At 44.5% G+C, this 21,074-nt stretch overlaps 1 protein-coding gene across 2 annotated transcripts in view; it reads right to left on the reverse strand.

The window, feature by feature from the left end:
- Positions 1–3,198: 3,198 nt before the first annotated feature.
- Positions 3,199–21,074, reverse strand: part of SDK1 (sidekick cell adhesion molecule 1) — a 393,582-nt gene continuing 375,706 nt past the window's right edge. For both annotated transcript variants that reach the window (XM_051632376.1, XM_051632375.1), the window contains 4 exons: positions 18,488–18,625; positions 16,500–16,620; positions 16,148–16,277; positions 3,199–9,450 (listed from right to left, as the gene is read on the reverse strand). In XM_051632376.1, coding sequence (XP_051488336.1) covers positions 9,178–9,450; positions 16,148–16,277; positions 16,500–16,620; positions 18,488–18,625 — 662 coding nt within the window. In that variant the 3' untranslated portion in view covers positions 3,199–9,177. The remainder of the gene's footprint in view (positions 9,451–16,147; positions 16,278–16,499; positions 16,621–18,487; positions 18,626–21,074) is intronic.

Below are 21,074 nucleotides of genomic sequence, written 5' to 3' on the forward strand. Positions count from 1 at the left end.
CTTGAAACACATGACATACCATAATTCCCTTACCTCCAAACCCACCCTATCTCATGAGGACGCATGTTAAAAACAGCCCAGTGGGCATAATGCATTTGAGAGCCAGGATCTCTGCTGGGCCAGACCCAGCGATGCTCAGAGCAGCAGCCCAAGGGCAGAGTTTGGCCCATCACCTCTGTCTCTGGTGCTTGGGCTGTGGTGGTGTTTTCTGGGACACATGCTGCTCATGGACTAAGGGCCAGGATGAAGCTGTTTAGTTTGTGAGTCATTCAGCATCGTGAACTCCCTATCAGCAGGTGCTGAATGGAAGCCATCCCAAACATGTCCAGGCAAAGTCCCTCCTGAGCAACTCAGCAGGTAAGGCTTGAGGCTTCTCCCTCAACCTCAGTGGGAGGACTTTCTATAGCAACTAAAGCCAGGCACTCGGCTGGTTGGAATAACCCTTCCTTGTTTCATAAAATGAGCTTTGTGAAAATGGGTGTCTTTTTCTCACCTCTTTCATTTCTTCTGTGGTGCAGAAACAGCTATGGATCAATGACAGTGTCTTCCATCAGTCACCATGGATGGTTTTTGCTGGATAGAAGACTGAGATCCTTCTTCTGAATCCTCCTTCTGCCAATCCTTTCCATAGTAGGGGTTAAAACATTTCCCAATTTCCATGATATTATGTGAGGTTTAATCCCAGAGGATGTCTCCCAGCAGATTAAGTCACAGCCTCATAAATCACTCTGGAAATTTGCCCTTTTTCATCCCAAATTTTCCGTAGTTCAGGTTCTAATTGCTCCTCCCCTGTCCCCCACCTTTGGGGCATTTTTACCAATCAGATGCACTTGTCCATAAATAAAAAATCACCCAAATAATAAACAAAAAGTTTGTATTTACAAGCTGAGTCTTGTACTCTTGGAATTAAACTCTAATTAGGTCAGTTATGTTCCCCTGGTAGGGAATGAATGATAGTGCTGAAAAACAGACAATTTATAGAGACCCAAAAATAACTCATCCTGCTGTTTTGTGAAAAAGAGATGTTTTCTTTGCCCTGTGCTGAGGACATATGCAGTTGAGGCCACTCAGACACACTGCCACCAGTCACACAAACTGCAGCTTGGTCCCACAGGCAAAGCTTGCCCGTGCCTCAGTTTCCCCCCTACCAAAGGAGGATTATTAATCCTCCCAGTTTGGCAAGGTGCTGAGGTTACCTGTGCTTGTGAGACATTTTGTCACATTTTATCGTTTGACACGAGGCCCCAGGATTTATTACATGCTTTTTTTTCCAGACCTGCCTTTCAGCCTTATCTGCCCCATCTGTTTACTGCACAAAGTGCAGGTCCTGATAGGAGCTCAGATTATCAAGGATCGGGGTGAAGATCAGCAAGCCCATGGCTTTATGGCTTTTGCTTCCCTAGGGGAGATACCTGAGCCAAATCAGCACAAATGGTGGACTAAACCCCCTAGAAGTTGCACAATGCAGGGAAGTACCTCTGAGTGACATCAGTGGTGTTGGTTGCTTTGGCACAGCACTGTCACTGTCACCCACTGGTGATTTGCAGTTTGCTCCTTGCTCCACATGTAGCTGCAGATTCTCTGATTGCTCAAACCACTTGACCAGTGGAAGCACTGCTGAGAAATTTGCCTTGTAAAGCTTTGCAGAATGACGTCGCTCACCAGACTCATCTGATTTAGGATTATCCTAACTCGTTCAGGAACTGGGATGAATGTGCTAATTGCCTACCTAATCGAGATCTCTACCGGCCAGGGAATCCAGCAGCCACCTTGCCTTGCTTTGGAGGGACATGTTCTGCATTTCCAAGGAAACAAAACAGTAAAGCAAAAGGACTCCTGTTCTTGGGGCATAGTGGGAATGAATGAAAACCCAACAAAAATGTGTGCTCAGATGAAGTTCCTTTTGATTTTGTGGGAAATGCAGGTTTGAAATGAAAATAATTGGCGAGGTAAGAGGAGGAAAAAAAAAAAGCCCAACAACAACAACAAGAGGCAGGCTTAAAAAAATGAAAAAGAGCAAGGAGAAAAATAAATAACCCTGGAGCAGAAACGCAGAGGGAAGAAGAGGAAACAAATGAGACAAATAGCAGGAAAAGGGTCAATAATGAAAGTCCAGATTACTTGATTCAGCCAAGCCATTGCTTGTGCTGTTCAGGGTAGGGCGGAAAGCCACTCTATTTTCTCTGGTATTGTTTAGGCCACAAATGCTGTGGCAGGTTTCCCATCCACTCCCGTGTTTATGTCTTTGCTCTACTCTTAACCACAAAAACCATGGGCAGAGCAAAAGCGTCCTAAGTAGTGTGAGGGCTGAAAGTGGGAGGATGATCCACTTCAGAACCAAAACGACCTCGAAAAAGCACTTTTGCTTCTTATGGCAATTTTGCAGAGTACTGTCTCGTTCATGAAATGCTATGGTGTGAGGATTTTCATCTTCAAAATGGGTACATTGATACCTCTGGGTTATTACAAGCTACCAGCCACACAAGGCTGCCTGTTTTTATACAACACTGCATTATTTATAATATCCCTTTCAAGAGGAGGAAAATACAAGTTAGCAGTTCGACTTATTCCCTCAACTTGGAAAACATCGATTTCTCGCCCTCATTTCTCCCACCAAAGCCGTAGCTGACCTGACTATGTTTGCTTTACTTCTCTAGGCCAGATGCTCAGCTAGTGAGAAGCACCAACAACCACCCTGGAATAACAGATCTGCCCTGGTTTCCACCCCGGGATCACGTCCAGCCTCCCCAGCACCAGCACATTTGTGGGAACAGATGAATGGCTGCTACAGTGCTGCAGGGAAGGACAAACATTATTTGCAAGAGGATGAAGACACACAAAATCATGTCCCCGTGGGCTTCCAATTCTGAATGGGTTTCGTCTCTCCTGTGTTAAGGTTTTGGAGGAAGCTTATCACTGAAAATTATAAAATATTTAAGGCAGATTGAATTTTGGGTAGAAAATATTTGAAAATATTATTTTAGCTGAAAGGCAGTAGGGAATTATAAGATATTACAGTCCAGAACTAACAGCAAGGAATTTCAATCTGTGTTACGTTGTCACCATCCTGAGCTGTTAACTCATGAGGATGCTGGCAAGGCACCCAGAAGCTTCTTCCAGCCAAAACTAATAGGACAGACTGGAAAATATAAATTATATCTCCCCTTCCCACAAATAAATGTACCAAAGACACACACATTTCAAAAAGGATTCTTTTAATTAGAAGCAAGTTTGCAAAAGAAGAAGTAACTTTCTCATATAAAATAGTGGAGTGGTGAAGGTGAGGCTAACGAGAGGTGTGGAACCAAAATCCAGGGCAAATTCCCAAGGAGACACTGAAGGAAAAGCAATGATCCGATAACCGTAGTACACCGAAGGGTAACTCAAACACTGCTGTGCAAGGTGGTCCTACCCCTACGCTGACACCAGGTACCAAACCAGAGGACGGACTCCATCCCAAGAGTGCCAAAGTGACCGGCTACAAACTCACCATAACACAGTGGTCTTGCACCTTCCTGCTACCTGAGAACTCCCACTGCACCCTGGCAGATCCCAGCAGCACCCAGCAACATCAGAGTGGGAGCACTGGTGGCACGTCTGCAGAACATCACCACGTTGCTTTAGCAGAAGGGTTTTGTTCCCAGATCTAGAGAATCATACATAAATGGGAAAACGTTTGGATATAAAGCTCTGTAACCCCATTCCAGTCTCTATACCCAACAATTCAAGCCCCAAGAAAGTGCACAGTGATCAAACAGCATCAAAATAATGAATTTCCTACAAAGTCTTGTGGCTCCAGGGCCGTTTAAAATGGGCAGGTGGCAGCTTTGAGAAGATAAAATTCTGAGTCAGAACCTGAATCTCAGCTCAAGTCCCAATGGTATTTCACTCCTTGCCCAAACGTATCTCTCATGTCCCATGTGTCATGTGTGTGCTTATCAGTTCTCTACTACCAGGGGTGGCAAACTCTACACCTTCACAAAGAGTAAGCCAACTTCATTTGTTTGGGAGGGGCTGGGGGTGGAGAAGAATCAGCAAACAGAAACAATGAAGGGCCTTGTCAGGTGAAGCCATTTACAGCCAATGCCCAGCCCAACAAGTTCAGTCTTGCGGGGAATGTGCTCCTAATTCAAGGGTGGCTTTCCATAAGGAGGTGTCAGTGGATACTGTACAACCACACCGTCATGTGTGAGGCTTTGTGTAACCACCACAGCAACATACCTCTCCCCACAGGACATCTGTAACACCAGAATGATGTATGGACTCCACACATGCTGCTGAAAGGCTATAAAAACAACCTAAGAGATGTGATGGAACTAGCAGGAGCTCCAGGTGGAACACAGCTGTTGGCAGTACAACCTCCTCACCAACAACTGCCTGTGGTGGCTTTTCCTCTCCAGATACAACCCCTCATTGCATGTATCTTTCTGGCTGCTATTGATAAAGGAGATCACTACAGATAGAAGGTTTTGGGATCACATTCAGTCTTTCATCTCACAGGTTTCTAAGACTTCAAGACTTCTAATGGCCCTGTCAGGGGTTATCTTTCTGTGGGTTTTTTGCTTTCTTTTTCTTTTTGAAGTTTCCTGATAAATTCCTGTTCTGAAAGGATTTTTCTGAAACAACTTGCCCTGCTTATCTGAAAACAGCAATTGAGAGAAGACACCAGTGCTCCGTATATATAAAACTGCTAATCTCTCCTCCCGTTTTGGACAGCAGATTGGATACTCTCTGAATGACCCAATAGATTTCTTAAGGGAAGAAATGACAAGGATAATAAATGTATCCCCATGTCAAGACAGGCTCAGATGTTTATTCTAAACAATTGCTACAGCAGCTTATGGCAGAGACCTGGGTATAAGCAGGAAAAATGGGATCTTGGCCCATCTGCAAAGCTTCACTGGCTTTCACACTCAAAATGAAGAGGAAAAAAATCCTTTGGGGTAAAGGATTAGTTCCTTTCTCTGGTTTGTTTGTTTTTGTTTTTTTTTTCTTCTCTCCAGTAATGCCAACTGCTTGCAAAATGTTCATACCACCCTTTGCTCTCTGGGCTCTCACTTCTCCCTGCCCTCCCCATGGAGGGGTTTCCCATGGTTGACTCCCCGAGTGGGGAAAAAGAGACTGTCACCGATGAAGGTAAAACAGTGCCCTCTCCTGTCCCTTCTCCCTCCAGCAGTGCTGGTCGTGCACCAACACTGGAGCATTAAAAGATGGGAATGGAAAATATTCCACCCAAGGACATGGGCTGTGGTGAGGGTCACAATCACGTGGGATAAAGACTCTTGGGGGATCAAATGCTCCGCTTCAAGTGGGCTGGAACAGTACAGCTCCTTCACTTCTGTGAAGGTGGTTTATGGCAAGGACAACCTGAGGTTCAGTGCCCTTGGGAGTGCTGGGAGCATCGCTGACGGTGGTGGCTGGTGTCATCTCAGCCCTGGGAGGGGGAGGTGAAGACCTGGCCACTTTTTTTTCCGGCAGGAAATTGGGTATTTCCATGGTTATTGCATGAAAAATGAGCTCCTATTAGGCTGTTCCCTGAAATGTCTCCCTTGGTCATTTCATGCCACTGTTTTTATTTTTTAGTAATAGCCACCAAGAGACCTGAGAAACATGGGCAAGTAAATAAATACAAACCAAATATCCTAAAAAAGGCATTTTAAGTATAAGCCTTTGTTTTCCAAGAGTGTTCTAAACAGAAAGATGGAAACAGAAGCAGGTTTGATGAGTGAAGTTATTGTAACATGACAACTACTGTTGAAAAGTCATATTTCAAGGCTGCGATTCCCAAAGATTACAGCTGTGAAAGAGCTTTCTTGCTCACTGATGAAGTGCTTCCTTCCAGATAGAACAATTTACCTGATACCTAAGGTAAATAAAACCTACCCAGTAATCATATTTTACAAGTAGAGCGTGATAACAAGAAGGCACAGGCATGATGCATGTTGCTATACAGGATCCTGGGCAGCAGAACATGGATCCTCTGCTCATCTGAGGGGTGAGCAGAGCAGTGAATGTCCATGCTCTGGAGTTGCCTGAGTACAATAAAACCACATGTAAGAAGAGCTGACTCCTGAACAAAACCAAACCCAGAGTGACAATAGTGTGGACTGGAATGGAACAGAAATACCCTTGTTCATGTCAACAGGTCCTAAAGGGATCACACCTAACCTTTTACTGTGGCAGCAGTCAGAAGAAAAGGGCCATACAGCCAACTCAGCAGGCCCTTCCTAGGCTCAGGATTTGTAGCTGCAGATGGCCCTGAGAAAAAAGGAATAGTCTTTTCTTGCTTTGTGTAGATTGTGCTGCTTCCCATGTTGTCATTCAGTGGAGCAGTGGCCACAGAGTCCATTTCCTTTATTCCTCATGGTTTCCTTGCTTGTTAGCTCAATGTGGTATCAGATCAGCCCCAGGGAAAAACTGCACCTTACAGCAGTTCAGATCTGGCAATATTCAGGAGTTACTCAGACTACCCTTTCCTTTGGAGCAAGTTTTCTGTGTTTGATCTACTTTCTACTCATCTACATCCCAAAGTCCTTAGGGGTCCTGGAAAGGCTCCTCCTGTATAGCACTACCTCTCATACCTGTTGGACAAGCACCATTAAAATTCCAACAGCAATTGCATTGCTATGTCACATGTGTATAAAACAAGGTGTTTAAAACACGTCATCTGATGCAGGAAATAACAAAGGAGAAAGAGAACAAATCAGAAACTCACGTAGATGATTTTGGCTAAGGAACAAAAAAACTCAGACTGCAAACAAATTTTTTGTCAGTTCAGTAATTAAAGCAAAGTCCATATGGCTTAAGAGAACAGTCAAAGTGCACAGAAGGCAGTGGGTTTTTTGTTTGCTTTGCATTCCTCTTCCCAGTAAGCTCCACGTCATCCTCTTTGGAGCTCCTTCTCCATCCCACACACATCCTATCCAGGTGCAGAGAGGGGGATGGCTCACAGGGGTTTGGCTCAAGCCCATGTCTTTGCACATCCCTCACCATCTATTGAGCTTTGGATCATTATCCCAAATTCAAAAGCCCTTAACGTACCCACTGGAGTTTTTGGTTTTGAACATTTTCTTTCTGAAGCCTTTGGAGAACAGCAATCCAGTGCCAAAGCTATCCAGAATCTGTATGCACCAAGAGCAGCAGTGCTCAGAGGCAGTGCCCAAGAGTAAAAGCAGTTCTGAGATTGTTGGCCCTGTCCAAGAAAAGGTGACAGCAGGGCTGAGCCTGCCCTCGGACCTCACCTGTGCAGGAGAGGTGCCACCAGGCTACTTCTAACCAGCCCCCATGGGCAGGAACAGGCACCATAATCAATGCCAGGTTCATTTCAACAACCTGCCTTGAAGACACTCCCATCCAGTGCCAGAGCTGTCCCACATCCCTCCAAGAGGACAGGGACAATTTGCAATAGTAACAGTGCCCACACGTGCCCTGACAGAGTTTGCAAGCAGCAGGATAACAGTTTTCCTGGTTGACCTACACCCACCTGAGGGGAAATGCCAGATGCTGGAGTGGCAAGGAGTTGCCTACTTCCAAATTCACCTTTCAGACTCTTGCAGTAAGAAGCCTGGTGATCCAGGACTGTTGCTACGTCCAAGGGCCGGACTTGGATTCTTTAAACCCATGACAACTTCCTTGTGAGTAAACAATTTACTGCTTAAATGTGACAGACTCAAGAAAAGGACAGAAAAGAAGAAAACAAAAAGGCATTTATACAAAAGGATGGAAAAGAAACAAAAATTCTCCCAACTTCTTTCCAAAGGCTGGAGCTTCAGGTGCACAAAGCAGACTGTAAACGTGCACACGGTAATTCATGTGAATTGAATTGCTGAATGCTTGAAAAACCTTGTTAGCTTGATTTGGAGACACTTTGTTACTTCTCCCAGATAAGAAGCTGAAGAATCAATACAAGGCACTGGTGGACACCAAAACTCACCCAGTCTGTGCAACGTGTCTTTGTACTAAAAAAAAGAAAATCAAATGCAGCCACTGTGTACTTTTTTACGGACCAGTAAGCAGCACTGCAGAGTCTGGGCAAGAATGGATGCTCAACTTCAATCAACAGGGCAGGATAACTTTGATAATCAAAAATCTCATCAATTAGTAGACTTTCTAGCTTGTCACTGCAATCTTAATTGAAAGATTCCTCTGGCTTGCTGGGTTGTGTCCTTTGACTTTTTAAAAAATGCCCCAATGAAAAGGCACAGGCAGTTCACCAGGGAGGATTAGAGCCACACTGAAAATAAACTGACCTTGCATCTGAGTTCTTCTCCCTTGCTTCACCCACCGCTGCCTGCAGTGCTCTTTTGAGCCATCTCCTCTTCTAAAGGCCCTGGGAATTGGAATATTTAAAGAGTGCAGCAGGCCCCATTTGAACAAGAGAGGAGAGCAGGTCAGTAATTCAGTATAAACAAACCAGTAGTGAGCCTGGAGCAGACACAGTGACACATCTGAGCCTAAGTTGATCAGCCAGTGCTCCTAATGTGGGGAGCAGCAATGAGGAGAGAGGAGGTGTCTGCTTTTCACAGAAAAATTTGTCCCTTCTCTGTATTTTCCTACTTGAACTTGATGACAGGGAAAGAATAAAAGTAAAAAAAAATAAAAAAATAAATAAAAAGGTAGAGAAAAAGGAAGAAAAAGGAGCCTGGGAGGTTTTATGTTTTCTCTTCAAATCACATCACAAAGTCACTCATTGCATCTAGGGAATTCACCTCCTTGTTTGGGAATGGGGGGACAAGAGGGAGAGAAAGCAAGAGGGAAGAGAAGGGCATGGGAGCTGCTTCCTGAAGCAGTGTTACAAAAAGCAGTTAAAAAACCCCTACTATTCACAAGTGGTTAAAATAATAATTTTTCAGAATTCCTTTTTTTTTTTTTTTTGTTGGTTTGTTTAAACAAAGGTTCAGCTCCAGATTTTTAGAGTTGATTGTCTTCAGAAAAAAAACCAAACAAAACAACAAAAAAACCCCAAAACCAAGACAACAAACAAACCAAACAACCAAAACAACCACCCCAGCCTCATTTGTGTTCCCATCTGTTTCTACCCTGATAGAGAAGTTACCCACAGTTCACCCCACCGGTCACACACACACACACGGAGTCACTGCGGTGGGTCCCTCCCAGTGCCACTGGTGAGTCCCTCCCAGTGCCACTGGGGGCTCGGCTGTGTCCTCCAGACCTGTCTCAGACAAAGGAGGAGAAGCCTGTCACTGGAGTCCGGGAGCCGGGCGCGGGCTGTCCCGTTGGGGTGTACACCCCTCCTGAGCTCTGTGTCGTGATGACAGTCTGGAAATAGGGATCAGTCTCGCTGGCCGCGCACTCCTCGTATCTGTAGGATGCTGGGTGCTTCACCCCTTTCTGCTGCCGCTTCCAGGAGTTGTAATAGGTGGGGTCACTCATGTAATGGTTCACAAAGGAGTGCTTGGGCATCTCGTCTTCATAATCTGAGTCAGTGGCCTGGAGCATCAGGGGAAAACAAACCCAACAAAACCAACATCAGCCATTAGCATTCGTGTTTTAACCTGTTCCACTCTGAAAGAAACTAGACAAGTTTAATCTCAGCAGCTGACAGAAGCTGTCATTTTAGGGTAAGAAGGTTTGTAGTCCAAGTGCAATGCACACTTGAAGAAAATGCCTGTGCTCTGGTTTAGCCAGGCTTTGCTGCTAGAGGGAGAGTCTCCTGACAGATGCTGGCAATAAGAGATGCAGAGACATCCCTTCCAGTTCCCTGCAGAGTGCTGCAGTGGGAGCTGGGAGGTCCTGTTCCGACAGAAGATGCAGGGAAGCGTGGAGATGTCATCGGGAACTAACACGTTTCAATCACATAATCGAGACTGCAATTGCAACTGAGAATATCTCTTCTCCTGATGCAAGGACAGAAAGGATGTCTTCCCTGCAAAGACACTGGAGCGAGCCAGGCTACTGCTGTCTGTGGTGGTCAGACCAGGCCACCTGCACAGGACTCTGGATGTAGCTTGCAAGCCCCATTAAGTATTGAAAAACAGTTACATCACTGAAAGGGAATTAAGCAAAATAGCATATTTTTTTACAGGCAAACGACTCTATCCGTACATTCCAGCAGATTATTGGTGGTATAAGCAGCACAGCCACTGGCAAAGGAAGAAAGAGAATGTAAAACTTGGAAAAGAACTACCAGGCAGTTGCTTTCTTGGGACAGCTCAGGCACAGCCCTGTCTTCGGACTAGATGTCACCCCTTGAAACATTTATGCACAGTGGCTGAGTAGCTTCAAAGCTCCTATTAATACCAAGTGGGAGTTCTATTGAGATGTAACCACATAAGCTTTGTGCGTCTGTCCCTCCTCTGAAATGCTGCTGCTGCTGCTGTGGTACAGCTGGAGTAACCTCAGAGGGCTTGTACATCTCCTCCAAGTAGAGACCACAGCAGAGCCTTTGCCATGGTATCCAAGAGCACATTTTCCTTCTGTTCCCACTAATGTTCCCACCAATAACAACCACATCCCATACAGGACACAAACATTTACCCAGTCATTTCCATATTTCATGCCTTCTCTCAGACTCTGGTTTGAGCATGAAAAAGCTTTTATTCCTTCCCCTCTGCCCAAATAATCTGCATAGTCCATTCGAAAGGGAATTAAATACCAGAGGAGTAGCTGCCCAAGACACACAAGAGAGACAGGTAAGTGCACCTCCTGTTAATTGCTGCAATTAGTTTCAAAAGGTTGGTGTCATTCTGATCTGTGACACCACACAGCAAACACACATCCTTTTGATCCTGTCTACCACACAACTAGTAGCTCCTCCTCTGAAGCTCCTCTTTAATGGTCTCCAAAGAACAGTCCTCAAACGCCTCGTGAGCCATCTTTTGAAAAGGACACCACATCCATCATCCCGCGTCTTTGGCTAGATAGCTGTTTTGACACTGTTTTGTGCCCATTTTCCAACACAGATGGTGATGGGCAGGGGCTGAGACATTTTTGTCCTGGAGTTTTCCAAAAGTTTGAGCAAAGCAGCTCTTGACAGCTTTGCAAAATTTCCCTTCCACTCTTAACCACCCTTTAGCTCTTTCAGAATGATGTACTGTTGGGTTATTATAAGGATGCAAAGCTTCAGGTGCCTAGACATATAATTAATATTACAACAAAACCCTACCAGCATTTAATAATTATTCCAGAAGGAATGCAGCAAGTCTATCTCCTAGACAAACTCCCCTTTGCAGCAGCTGCCAGCCTTGGGAAGCCAACCCCCGACTCCCTCTGAAGACCTTCCTGAACAGCTGGTTTTTGCAGCATGCCTGGAATATCCCCAGGCTGGGGCTACTTCACAGCCAGTGGGTGCAGAGAGCAGCTCCAGAGTCTTGGCACTGCTGCAGGGAACATCCTGCCAGCATTGCCCTGTCTATTTTTGTAAGAGGCTCCAACAAAAGTGCCTCTGCTGACTGCAGATGTGGCAGCATGGCAGCAACAGCTCAGGCAGGCTGATCCTCAGCCACAGAGGCAATCAGCTGTACCTGCAGACCATAATATCCGGTTTTCTTGTCAAGAAACATGTTGTTGCACTTTGCAGAATCCTACATCTACAAAGAGTCTGTGGTCTAACGTTAAGGAAAAAATGCCTGGGAAGCTGAGGGATGTGGACATCCAGAAGAAAAGTCTCTGCATCCTGAGCAGAGGCAGGTGGTTATGGATCATTCACCAGGAGCAGCACCTGAAGGTGTGAACTCCTTTAGCTATCATGGATGTGCTCCCTCCATCGAAGGCTACTGCTGCCCTTGCCATGTCTTCTGACCCCTTCCCCAACCCATCACCACTCTTACTGACTTGGACATGCTCAGCCATCCCCCAAAGAAAGAAGGACCTCCAGAAAAGATGGATCACATCAGCTGAGTTGAGGTGTCCTAAAAAACCTCAAAGAAAATCACTTCTAGTGGCTTCTTACTGGTCTTCCTGTTGTCCCCACAGACATATAGAAACATAAATACAACTGAAAGGCTGGAAGCTCCAAGAAAAAATGCTGAGAAGCTGATTCCAGAAGACTGACACATGACTTTATGGGTATAATAATACTGATGCTGCCACTTGATTTCTGTCCATCGCTAGCAGAAAAATACTCACCCACAAAACTAATATAATTTCTGTACCTCAGCCAAGTTCTTTCAAGATTGCCAGAAGTCAAGATAATAAAGAGGAGAAGTACTGGGAGCACTTTTAGATGGGCTGCTGCCATTTGAAATACAGTATCACTTGACCTTGCCATGAACAGAAAGAGGGAATTTAACACAATACCACCTGCTGATAATCTGTCCACTAATTACTGCATTATACCAACTGAAAGAGAACACTGAGTTGGTGTAAATAAGGCCAGTGCCTTTCAGAAGCACCTTGCCTGAAACATAGATACCTGCACCAGCTTCAGCCTTTCACCATCATTAGCACTGATGCTGGAGAGGATAACCTACTTGTTAGTGTCGAAACAATGTGTCTTCTTTGTGTCCCTTCAGCACCGGCAGGAGATGACTATTCTGTCCGTGTTTCCAAAGTATCTTCTAAGGTCTGCTCTGAACAAGGTACCAATAACCACCCTTACCAGCAAGGAATTCTGTAAATTGCCACCCCACACCCCTTGCTGAAGTTCAAGGAGTAGCAAGAAAAATCTATTTTGCATGCCAATACAAACAGCTTATACTAGAGGCTTATTTTTTAGTGGTTTTTAAACTATTGAGTAAATAGAAATGCTGCAGGGCTTTTTGCTTTGGTGTTGTTTTTTCTTCTGTTTTCTCCTTTCTGGCTGTGGCTTTGTTACCTTGGAAACCACCATAGGCTGGAGTGTGATTGGGTGTGTGGGTGACGTTACAGACTGTCGACCATAGGTGCTTGAATGACTGTGAAACAACAAATACTGAAAACAAGAGGCTATTTTAGTGATAGCACAAAATGCACAAGTGCTGTTCAGAGGCAGGTCAGCTGGCTCCATCAATGGGAAATCTGAAAATAGTTCCAATTATAGTTTGTTGGTTTTGGTTTTGTTATTTAAAGTGACTGCGTAAGAAACAACCTTATGAGATTATTTCTAAAAATGTAGATGGCAGCAGTTTCTTTTGGTTGACATGGAATTCATTAAATGAATATGCTGTGAAAGAGACAAGGTTGCCTAGTATGCAAAAAGATTTTTCCAGACAAGGGAACTCTTGCTTATTTAATGTGTTACCTGCAGCTGGTTTCCACATGAGGCCCAACTTGTCAAAATCATTGGAGAACTTTATTGGAAACAAGTTAAACCATATTCCCTGTTAAGTGTTAATTGGAAGTTTATGCTATCTTCCTAAAGAGCTGAGAAAGCAAAAAGTCAGACTGCAGAAAGCAGCTGGGAAGACCAGAGCATCATCAGCTTTCAGCACTGACTGATAATGTGCAGAATCTGTGAGAATATTATCTCCTGAAAACAGTTTTTGGGACACCACAAGGACATGTGAGAAGAAACAAACAAACCACATCCTCCCCTCCTGGAAAACTGCACTTTCATGTCTTGATGACATTGCAGATATATCATCAAATTTCTGTAATGGTCAACACCAAATTTCTTTAGATTATCTGTCCAGAACCTTGCCCACTTGACTCATTATCTAAAAACCTATTATTATTAATCATTTGGAATCACACTCTTAGCACTCTCTTGCTCCATATCTGCCAATTAAACTACTTTAACCTCATTAACTGTACTGGTGCTTGGCTTTCATGACATGGAGCAAGTTAACTGCTTGATTTATGAATATTAAGAGTACTGCTTGGTCTGCTTCACTTTCTCTTTGTTTCCCTCTTGCTCTCCTCATCAGGAGGGAGCCTGGAGGAAGGCTCTCAGGCAGCTGTGTTGTAAGTGCAGTCTGTCAGCCTGAGAGTTTCTTGCGGACTTCTTCATGTTCAGTAAACCCCATGAAACTTGGAGCCAGTGAGCTTCCTTATTTTCCATATAAAATCTTGACACCTCAGGCAACAGGAGTAGGACTAAGCAGCAGCAAGATGACAGGGGGGTTGAAAGCAGAAGCAGAGTTTCTAGCCTCACGTGGTCTTTCGTGCATCATATTAAAGTGCAATTTGAGATCCATGTATTAGAGAAAAACCAGCACCAGGACCCCCTTTGCTGTAGAGAACCAAACCTGTGTAAAGCTCCTATATAAAAAGATATCTTTTAACCCTTTGCATACTGGGAAGCATTTCTGCCTGCTAAGAGAGACGGAAATTCTGAAATACTCAGAAAACAGAGCTTGTCTGTTAAGATCTCCTTTGAGAGTAGAAACAAACAGAACAGAAAAGAGGAAGTGCTAATAGGTACAGGAATACTTGAAAAGAGAGTGGTCAAACAACTCTACCCTAACCCACCCTCACCTCCTGTCTGTACCAGCCAATGTAAACAACATTTTCAGGCTAATCAAAAGGCAGCATCTCCTATTGCTACCTCTACTGGGAGTATATTAACATTTCATGCCCAAAAGCACTCCCCACCACAAAAAAACCCACACACAACCAAAGCATCAAAGACATTATACAGAAGGGCTGCATATCTCAGCCTCAAGGAAAAACAGGAGGCATATTTTGTTCACGTACTCTCACAGATTCACAAGAACACTGGAATCTCAATGGAGACCTTCAGGCTTCACTGCAATACAGAGTAAATAAATAACATTAATAACAGCCTGAGGAAAAAAAACCCACAACACAACAAAAACACAACCAAAAATCACTTTCTTCTCTGCTGTGCAAACAGTGCACAGAGAAGGCAGTAATGACACCCTCTGAGCAGATCCCTGCGCATTACCAGGAGATACCACACGGGGCACTGGAATTAATGTCAAAAGGTGCCAGCGCTAAATTCATGATCATGCTCAGCAAACGGTTTTAATGACAGGTTTAATGCCGGGCTGTTACAGTGACATGACCAAAGCACTATGGGTTTAATCTGGAGGGTGATGCTGGTGGATTGCATAGGCAGCAGCCTGAGCTGCGCCAGGGAAAGCTGCCTGCACGCCAGGTCGGCCACAGGGCAGCACAAAGCAGCAGGCTGTCCCTGGTAATTAGCAGGAGGTGAGAGCCAGGTAGCTGGGAAAAGCAGCTGTAGCTGCAGGTGCAGAAAAGCTACAGATGAAAACTGTCATCTTCTCTCCCTGCTCGCTGCTTTTGATTTATTCTTGCTAGAAGGGTCAGGTTTGGAGTGGCTTGACCCACTGCTCGCTTCCTGTGCTGTCAGCTCAGATTCAGCAGGATCTCAGCTGACAACACACGATTTTAGAGACAGGTTTACCTTTCTGGATAGCCCTTCAAGTCTGTCTACTCACCCTTGGCAACTGTTGGGCTTTACAGATGACAAGTGCTTGCTTTCTTCTTAAAGGGAATGCAAGAGACAAGATGGACCACTGCCAGAGGGATAATGCCGGGATACACCCACCCTCTGTGGAGAACAGGGTCTAAAGGCAACCTGAACAGAAGACTCCTCTTGAGATAGACTAAGGCTGTGGGCTGGGATGTTCAGAAACCTGAATGCTGGGTGCTCAGAGCCATTGTTTTGTGCTTCCTGGCAGGTTTCTCATACCCCACTTACTCCCTCTGTACCAGAGGCAGCAGTTGTCACCACACAAGACCACTCTTCCCAATCATGGTGTTTGCTGTAGCTGTCTAGAGAAGGCACTGTGAAAACTTCAAACCATATCCCATACTTGAGTCAGTGCAACAATCTTAAGTCTGTCACACCTTCAACCTTATCTAGATAACTTACCCCCCGGTTATTTTGCAGCATAAATTCGTTTTCTCAAAAGTGCTCCAGGTTTGCAGCCCACAGGCAGAAGGCATGTGCAGCCCCTTCCCGAGAGGTCAGCACACACTGGCTGGCTGATTGCACTTGCCTTTCTATTTAACACTGAGAACTGAATATTTACCAAGTCCAGGTCTGGAATCTGCTGTGGTCAGGTCTTGCCTGTCATTTTTTCTTTTGATATTTTAATTTTAAGATGTGATGTGAACAGCCTGGTGAACTGGGCATTTTAAAATCCCCAAGACAGACAAACAGCGACAACAGTATAATGCATGTATGGGATCAGGGCTTCAAAGATTTGCAGGGTTCTGTGGGGAAATTAATGTCTGCAGTGACTGGGCAAGACCTGAGAAGGCAAAGGGGAACCCTTACCTCTGACTCTGACACTTCCAAGGGCTTCTCATTCAGGCCCAAGCCCTCGGTCAGCACCGCTCCGTTGTACTTGTTGCAGATATCCTCATCAGAGTAGTGCAGCCCCCCTGGGCTTGGGCGAGGAGGAGACCTAGGAAACATAAGGGGTGAGTTTGTGGGGTGTTGTCATTTCTCTGCAACAACACAATTAGATCATGCTTAGAAGCTGGAGTCAACTCCTGGGGCAGGGACTTGGTTATTAAAGTCTTCCATACATCCTCCAGACAACAGTCTCTCCCCTTTGCCTATTTTATAGTTGCTTGAAGCTAGATAAAAAGCCATTTCTAAGAGTGTGGGGCTCCCAGCCTCTTACCTGGTACCATTCTTCTTTGAGAAGGTGTTTTTGATATTCAGGTGTCTGCTGTTGAGCTCCAGAGCAGTGAAGCCTCCATTATCCAGGGTGACTGACTCTTCCACGTTGGAGATGGTTTTACCTGAAGCCAGGCAAGGAAAGATTCAGCTGAAACAAAGGCACCTTCCCCCCAGATACAACTGTAAGAGCTAACTTTCCTTCTTTGTGTTTTATTACATCATTAATTATTTGAAAATCTCTTTACCTTTCTTGCTGGCAAATGACAACAATCAGAGTGAAGGTGAGGAGCTTATTGGGAATATTGAATGGGCAGAAGGGGCCAAAAGAGGGGAAAGGAGGAGTCAGGGATACATTTCATTCAGAGGTATCTAAAATAGTGCAGAGGTACTGTGCTCCAAAATTGCTCATTCTTGCCTTCTGACTAAAAATAGAAACCAGGTGACTAATTCAGGTGGCCACTGAAGGTGTCCTAAATAAGTGTTGTGGATCCCATTCATGCTTGCTGAAGCAAAGCAAGTAAAACTAGGAAAGGCAGAAAAGGAGGAAAAAGAGAGATTAGAAAAAAGGCAGGAAAGCAAGAAAAAGGGTAACTGGGTAGCTAATGGGAAAAAGATGTCAGAGCTGTAACAAGGATAAGATATAGATGTGAGAAATCACTGGACAACATAAGGCAGGGAAAAGGACAGGGGACTGGCAGAGGAAGGAAAATACAGCAAAGTATATTATTTCTTGTGATCAAATATAGGAAGAGCTTATTTCTCTCCCATCCCCATTCTGGATAATCCCAGAGGTGTGAGCTCAGCATGTGTCCTGGGGAGAAGGACCGGTTGCATATTGTCACTTTGCAGCAGACAGATACTTTATCCTCAGCTTCAATTTCAGTGCTACATTAAGACTCAGTGTGAACACTGATATCTCACAGTCCAGGTCAGACCTGTCTCTTCATTTCTGTCCCCCAAAGACAGAAGAAAACCAAGAAGATGAGAGGTTTCCTGTGAGCTATGCATACAAACATGTAATAGTATTAACTTAGTAAAATGCTCCAGTATTCATACATCTTATATCTCATGGGGCTGAAATCTGATTTTCTAAAACTTGTTAGGAGTGAATTATAAAGAAAGAAAAGATCTTCACTAGGGACTGAATTACTAAATACTGACTGGAAGACTCCTTCATTACATTACACTAAGAACGGGTAGTGCAAGGACCCATCCACCGTGTCCTACTCATTAATGTTCCTTTTCTGTAAGGCACATGTAAGGAGAAGGAAAAGGTAAAAACAATATTCAGAGCTCAAAGGGGACTATTTTAGCATTCTTAGTTATAGAGCAGCCAGCTCCTGTTTCCTTTCAGAGAGGAGAATAGTAAAAATAATAACTAAAAGAAAAGTCAAAGCTTGATGCTCATTATGTGTTTAAGTCTAGCAGGGCCAGATGACCAAGCCACCTTCTAGCTGCTTGGCCCCCAGCCCAGCAGCTGCAGTTTGACTTAGGGAATGAATGTGACATGCTGGGCACTATTTAATATAAAGGAGTTGGGATATAAGTCCTCACACACACAGACCTAGAACATTTGCAGTGGGTACAGCCATGGAAAAACAGACTCTCCCCCCCTTCTCCCCATCTATCAGAAAATGATGACAAAGTTAAATGAAGTCTCAGCTCATGCATTTTTTGTGGTCTTCTGCCAAGCACTTGACCCAGACTGCTTGGCTTCTGCTACAGTCCCTGGGACTTCCAGATGCTGTTCTGTCCAAGCCCATGTCTGGTTAGTATCCAAAATCTGATAACATCAGGCACTCTCTGCCCAGTATGGCTATGGGCAAAAGCCATTTCTACCAAACCAGACAGCAGAAAAATCTGAATCTTTTGCCAAACAAAATACCTATAAGAGAGTCCATGCTGATAACACCAAGGGTTCAAAGGGAAGACATTTCTAATTCCCACAGCTCTTGAGTCTGTGTGCACAGTACAGAGCTGATGTCTTACCTGTGCTACAGTTCTTGTATTTCTTGCTCTGGCCATGCAGGACCAGTGCAAACACCACCAGGAGGATGAGGATCAGACTTGATAGAGCCATCACCAGCAGAAACCACCACTCCTCATAGAAAGGGGCTTCTGTTTGTGCTGAAAAAGCAAAAAACAGATGACAATTCCTCTTTATGCTACTTTAAAGTGTTCTCTTCTTCCCCATAGTGAGTGATGTATCTATAATGGTGTTTAGGAGAGAGGGATGTTCAGAGGAAGTAACAGAGTCTACTCTGCAGTCAGATTTTCAAGGGGCTTGCTGACACTTCTAAGGCAGCAAGGAGAACAGGAGCATATCACAGCTCCAGCATTTCTGCAAGCATCTATCCCATACACACAGAAGTGCTCCAGAATCCCTTGGCTAAGAAGTTATCACCAAGAGATGAAAAGGATGTCTCTTCCCACAGCTTCACACACCTACATTTCTTGACTGCTGCAATGTGCTTAGTACTCCCTGGGTCAAAGGAATCACTAACGTACCTGCCATGACTCACAATTACTCCACCTTTTTAAGAGGCTTACCTGGCCAAAATGCTGTTCAGTGGCTCTTGAAAGACACAGCTAGAGCCAGGGAACAAAGTACACTCGGTTCATTGTTTTTCAGTACCTCCATTAATTCCAGCTTCCAACATTTGCTGCTGCTCTATATCTTTTCCCCATCAGCTTAGTCAAGCCTGATGTGCAGCACATGGGTATCACTTTGGTTGCCTGGATTTTGTGCAATCTCAAGTAATTTCACCCCATTTGACCTCAATTGGAAAGGCAAAATGATACTAACTTCCCCTCTCCAGAGCTATCTTGCCAGTCTTGGTTTAAAGTAATAAGTTTTGTTATTTACTTGGAGTGAGAGTCTCGTTGTCAGCATCCTTCAGCTTTGTGCAAACCTGCTCCTGCTGGGGCACAAGCCAGCAGTTGTATCAAATTTCCCTGTAGTCCATAAGGTAAAAGAACACCTGGCAGGAAAGGACAATGCCAGGAGATCAACTTCAACCAAAGCCCTCACTATCACTGAACCCAGGCATTCTTTTTCCCTGACTATTTGGAGCCCTGGATCTAAACACAAGCCTGTCGTAAGCCTGATGAGATGAGCTCAAATTTGTTCCAGATCACTGGGTATTCTGCAGCAGTGAAAAGCAGCCATGATCTCTCTTTGCTAGGAAACCAGTCCAGGCCAATAAAGTCCTAAAGGCAAACTGCACAAGCCATGCTGGGCTGAGCAGACTCAGTGCAATTTGTACCTCCCTGTGCTAGCTGCAGTGGCCAGCCTAAAATGCTTTATACTTTCATGTCTGTGAATCTCAACAGAAACCTCTTACTTTCATGCAGCAATTTGAGATGAACGCTGAAGCATCAAAAGGAGGTGAATTAAATCGTTCCGTTCAAGTGGAGAACTTACAAACAAGTGGTTTATTTATACAAAAAAAAGAATAATAATAAAAAAAAATCACAAGGAGCTGCATGCCCAGCTTCAGAGGAATAATGTCTTCCAGGAAAGGAAAGACTGACATGATTACTGACCCTTTGCACTACGTTACCGCCACTGCAAAACCACAGATAGGAAAAACATTGACTCTTGGTGTTTGAAGTGGATTGTCCCTGCCCTTGTCCTGAAGGAGAAAAGCAAGGGTAGCACTCACACTGAAATCCATAGACAACTCTCTCAGGCTGAGTGGTTAATTGTGTAAGGACAAACACAGCCACGATGGTGATAGCAGCATTTACTACTCTTGCCTGCTGGGTAGCTGTTGAATGGTGTTTACGCTTTTCACTGGAGAAGCAAAGAGATAAAAGCCACTCCAGATACTGGAACATTGCCAGGTTCTCAGGACTCTCCAGAATTTTGAATCACGAAGCCACTTTATCAGGTTCATTTATTCTTCTTGTCTGTCTTTGCTGACACAGCAAGGATGAAATCTATTGCTCAAAAGCAACCTGGAGAACAACTGTCTCTGAAGGGCAAGAGGAGACCTGAGCAAAGCTTTCAGGAGGACAAGTTCTCCCACTTACAGCAGGCTGTTGAACTCGAGCTGCTCAGACATGGCGAGCTGAGTGGAATTTGCTTTTTGAGGTACTGAAGTTCCCACCAGAGTGCTGAACTTCTCAAAGGGATTTTGGAAGCATATTTAGACCATAGCCCCATTTACTGGGAATAAGCACAAGAGAGCAGAGAACGTGGGAAGAGCCTGAGAGCATCATCAATGAGATGTTCTGATGAAGGGGGACTGGAGGTGTCCCACCATACTGGAACTGCCAGCACAGTGGATATCAGGACTAATTCTGCGAAACTACACTTTTATATTTTTGAGACATAAATACAAAATAACACAGAAAATGTTTATCAGAGAACCCTGGGGAAAAAAACAACAACAAACAATGACAATGAAGGAAGCAGAGTAAACAAACCAACCAACTAGGAAGGGAGAAAAAGCAAACAAATCCTAGAGTATATAAATTAGTCTTAGGGCAAGAAATGTTACTTAGAAACACTCATTAAATTCCTGAGAAGGTTCTTTGTCAAACTTAAAAATGGCACACACACATTTCCTAT

Source organism: Apus apus, chromosome 14, assembly GCF_020740795.1.
Source record: "Apus apus isolate bApuApu2 chromosome 14, bApuApu2.pri.cur, whole genome shotgun sequence".
Classification (NCBI taxonomy): domain Eukaryota; kingdom Metazoa; phylum Chordata; class Aves; order Apodiformes; family Apodidae; genus Apus; species Apus apus.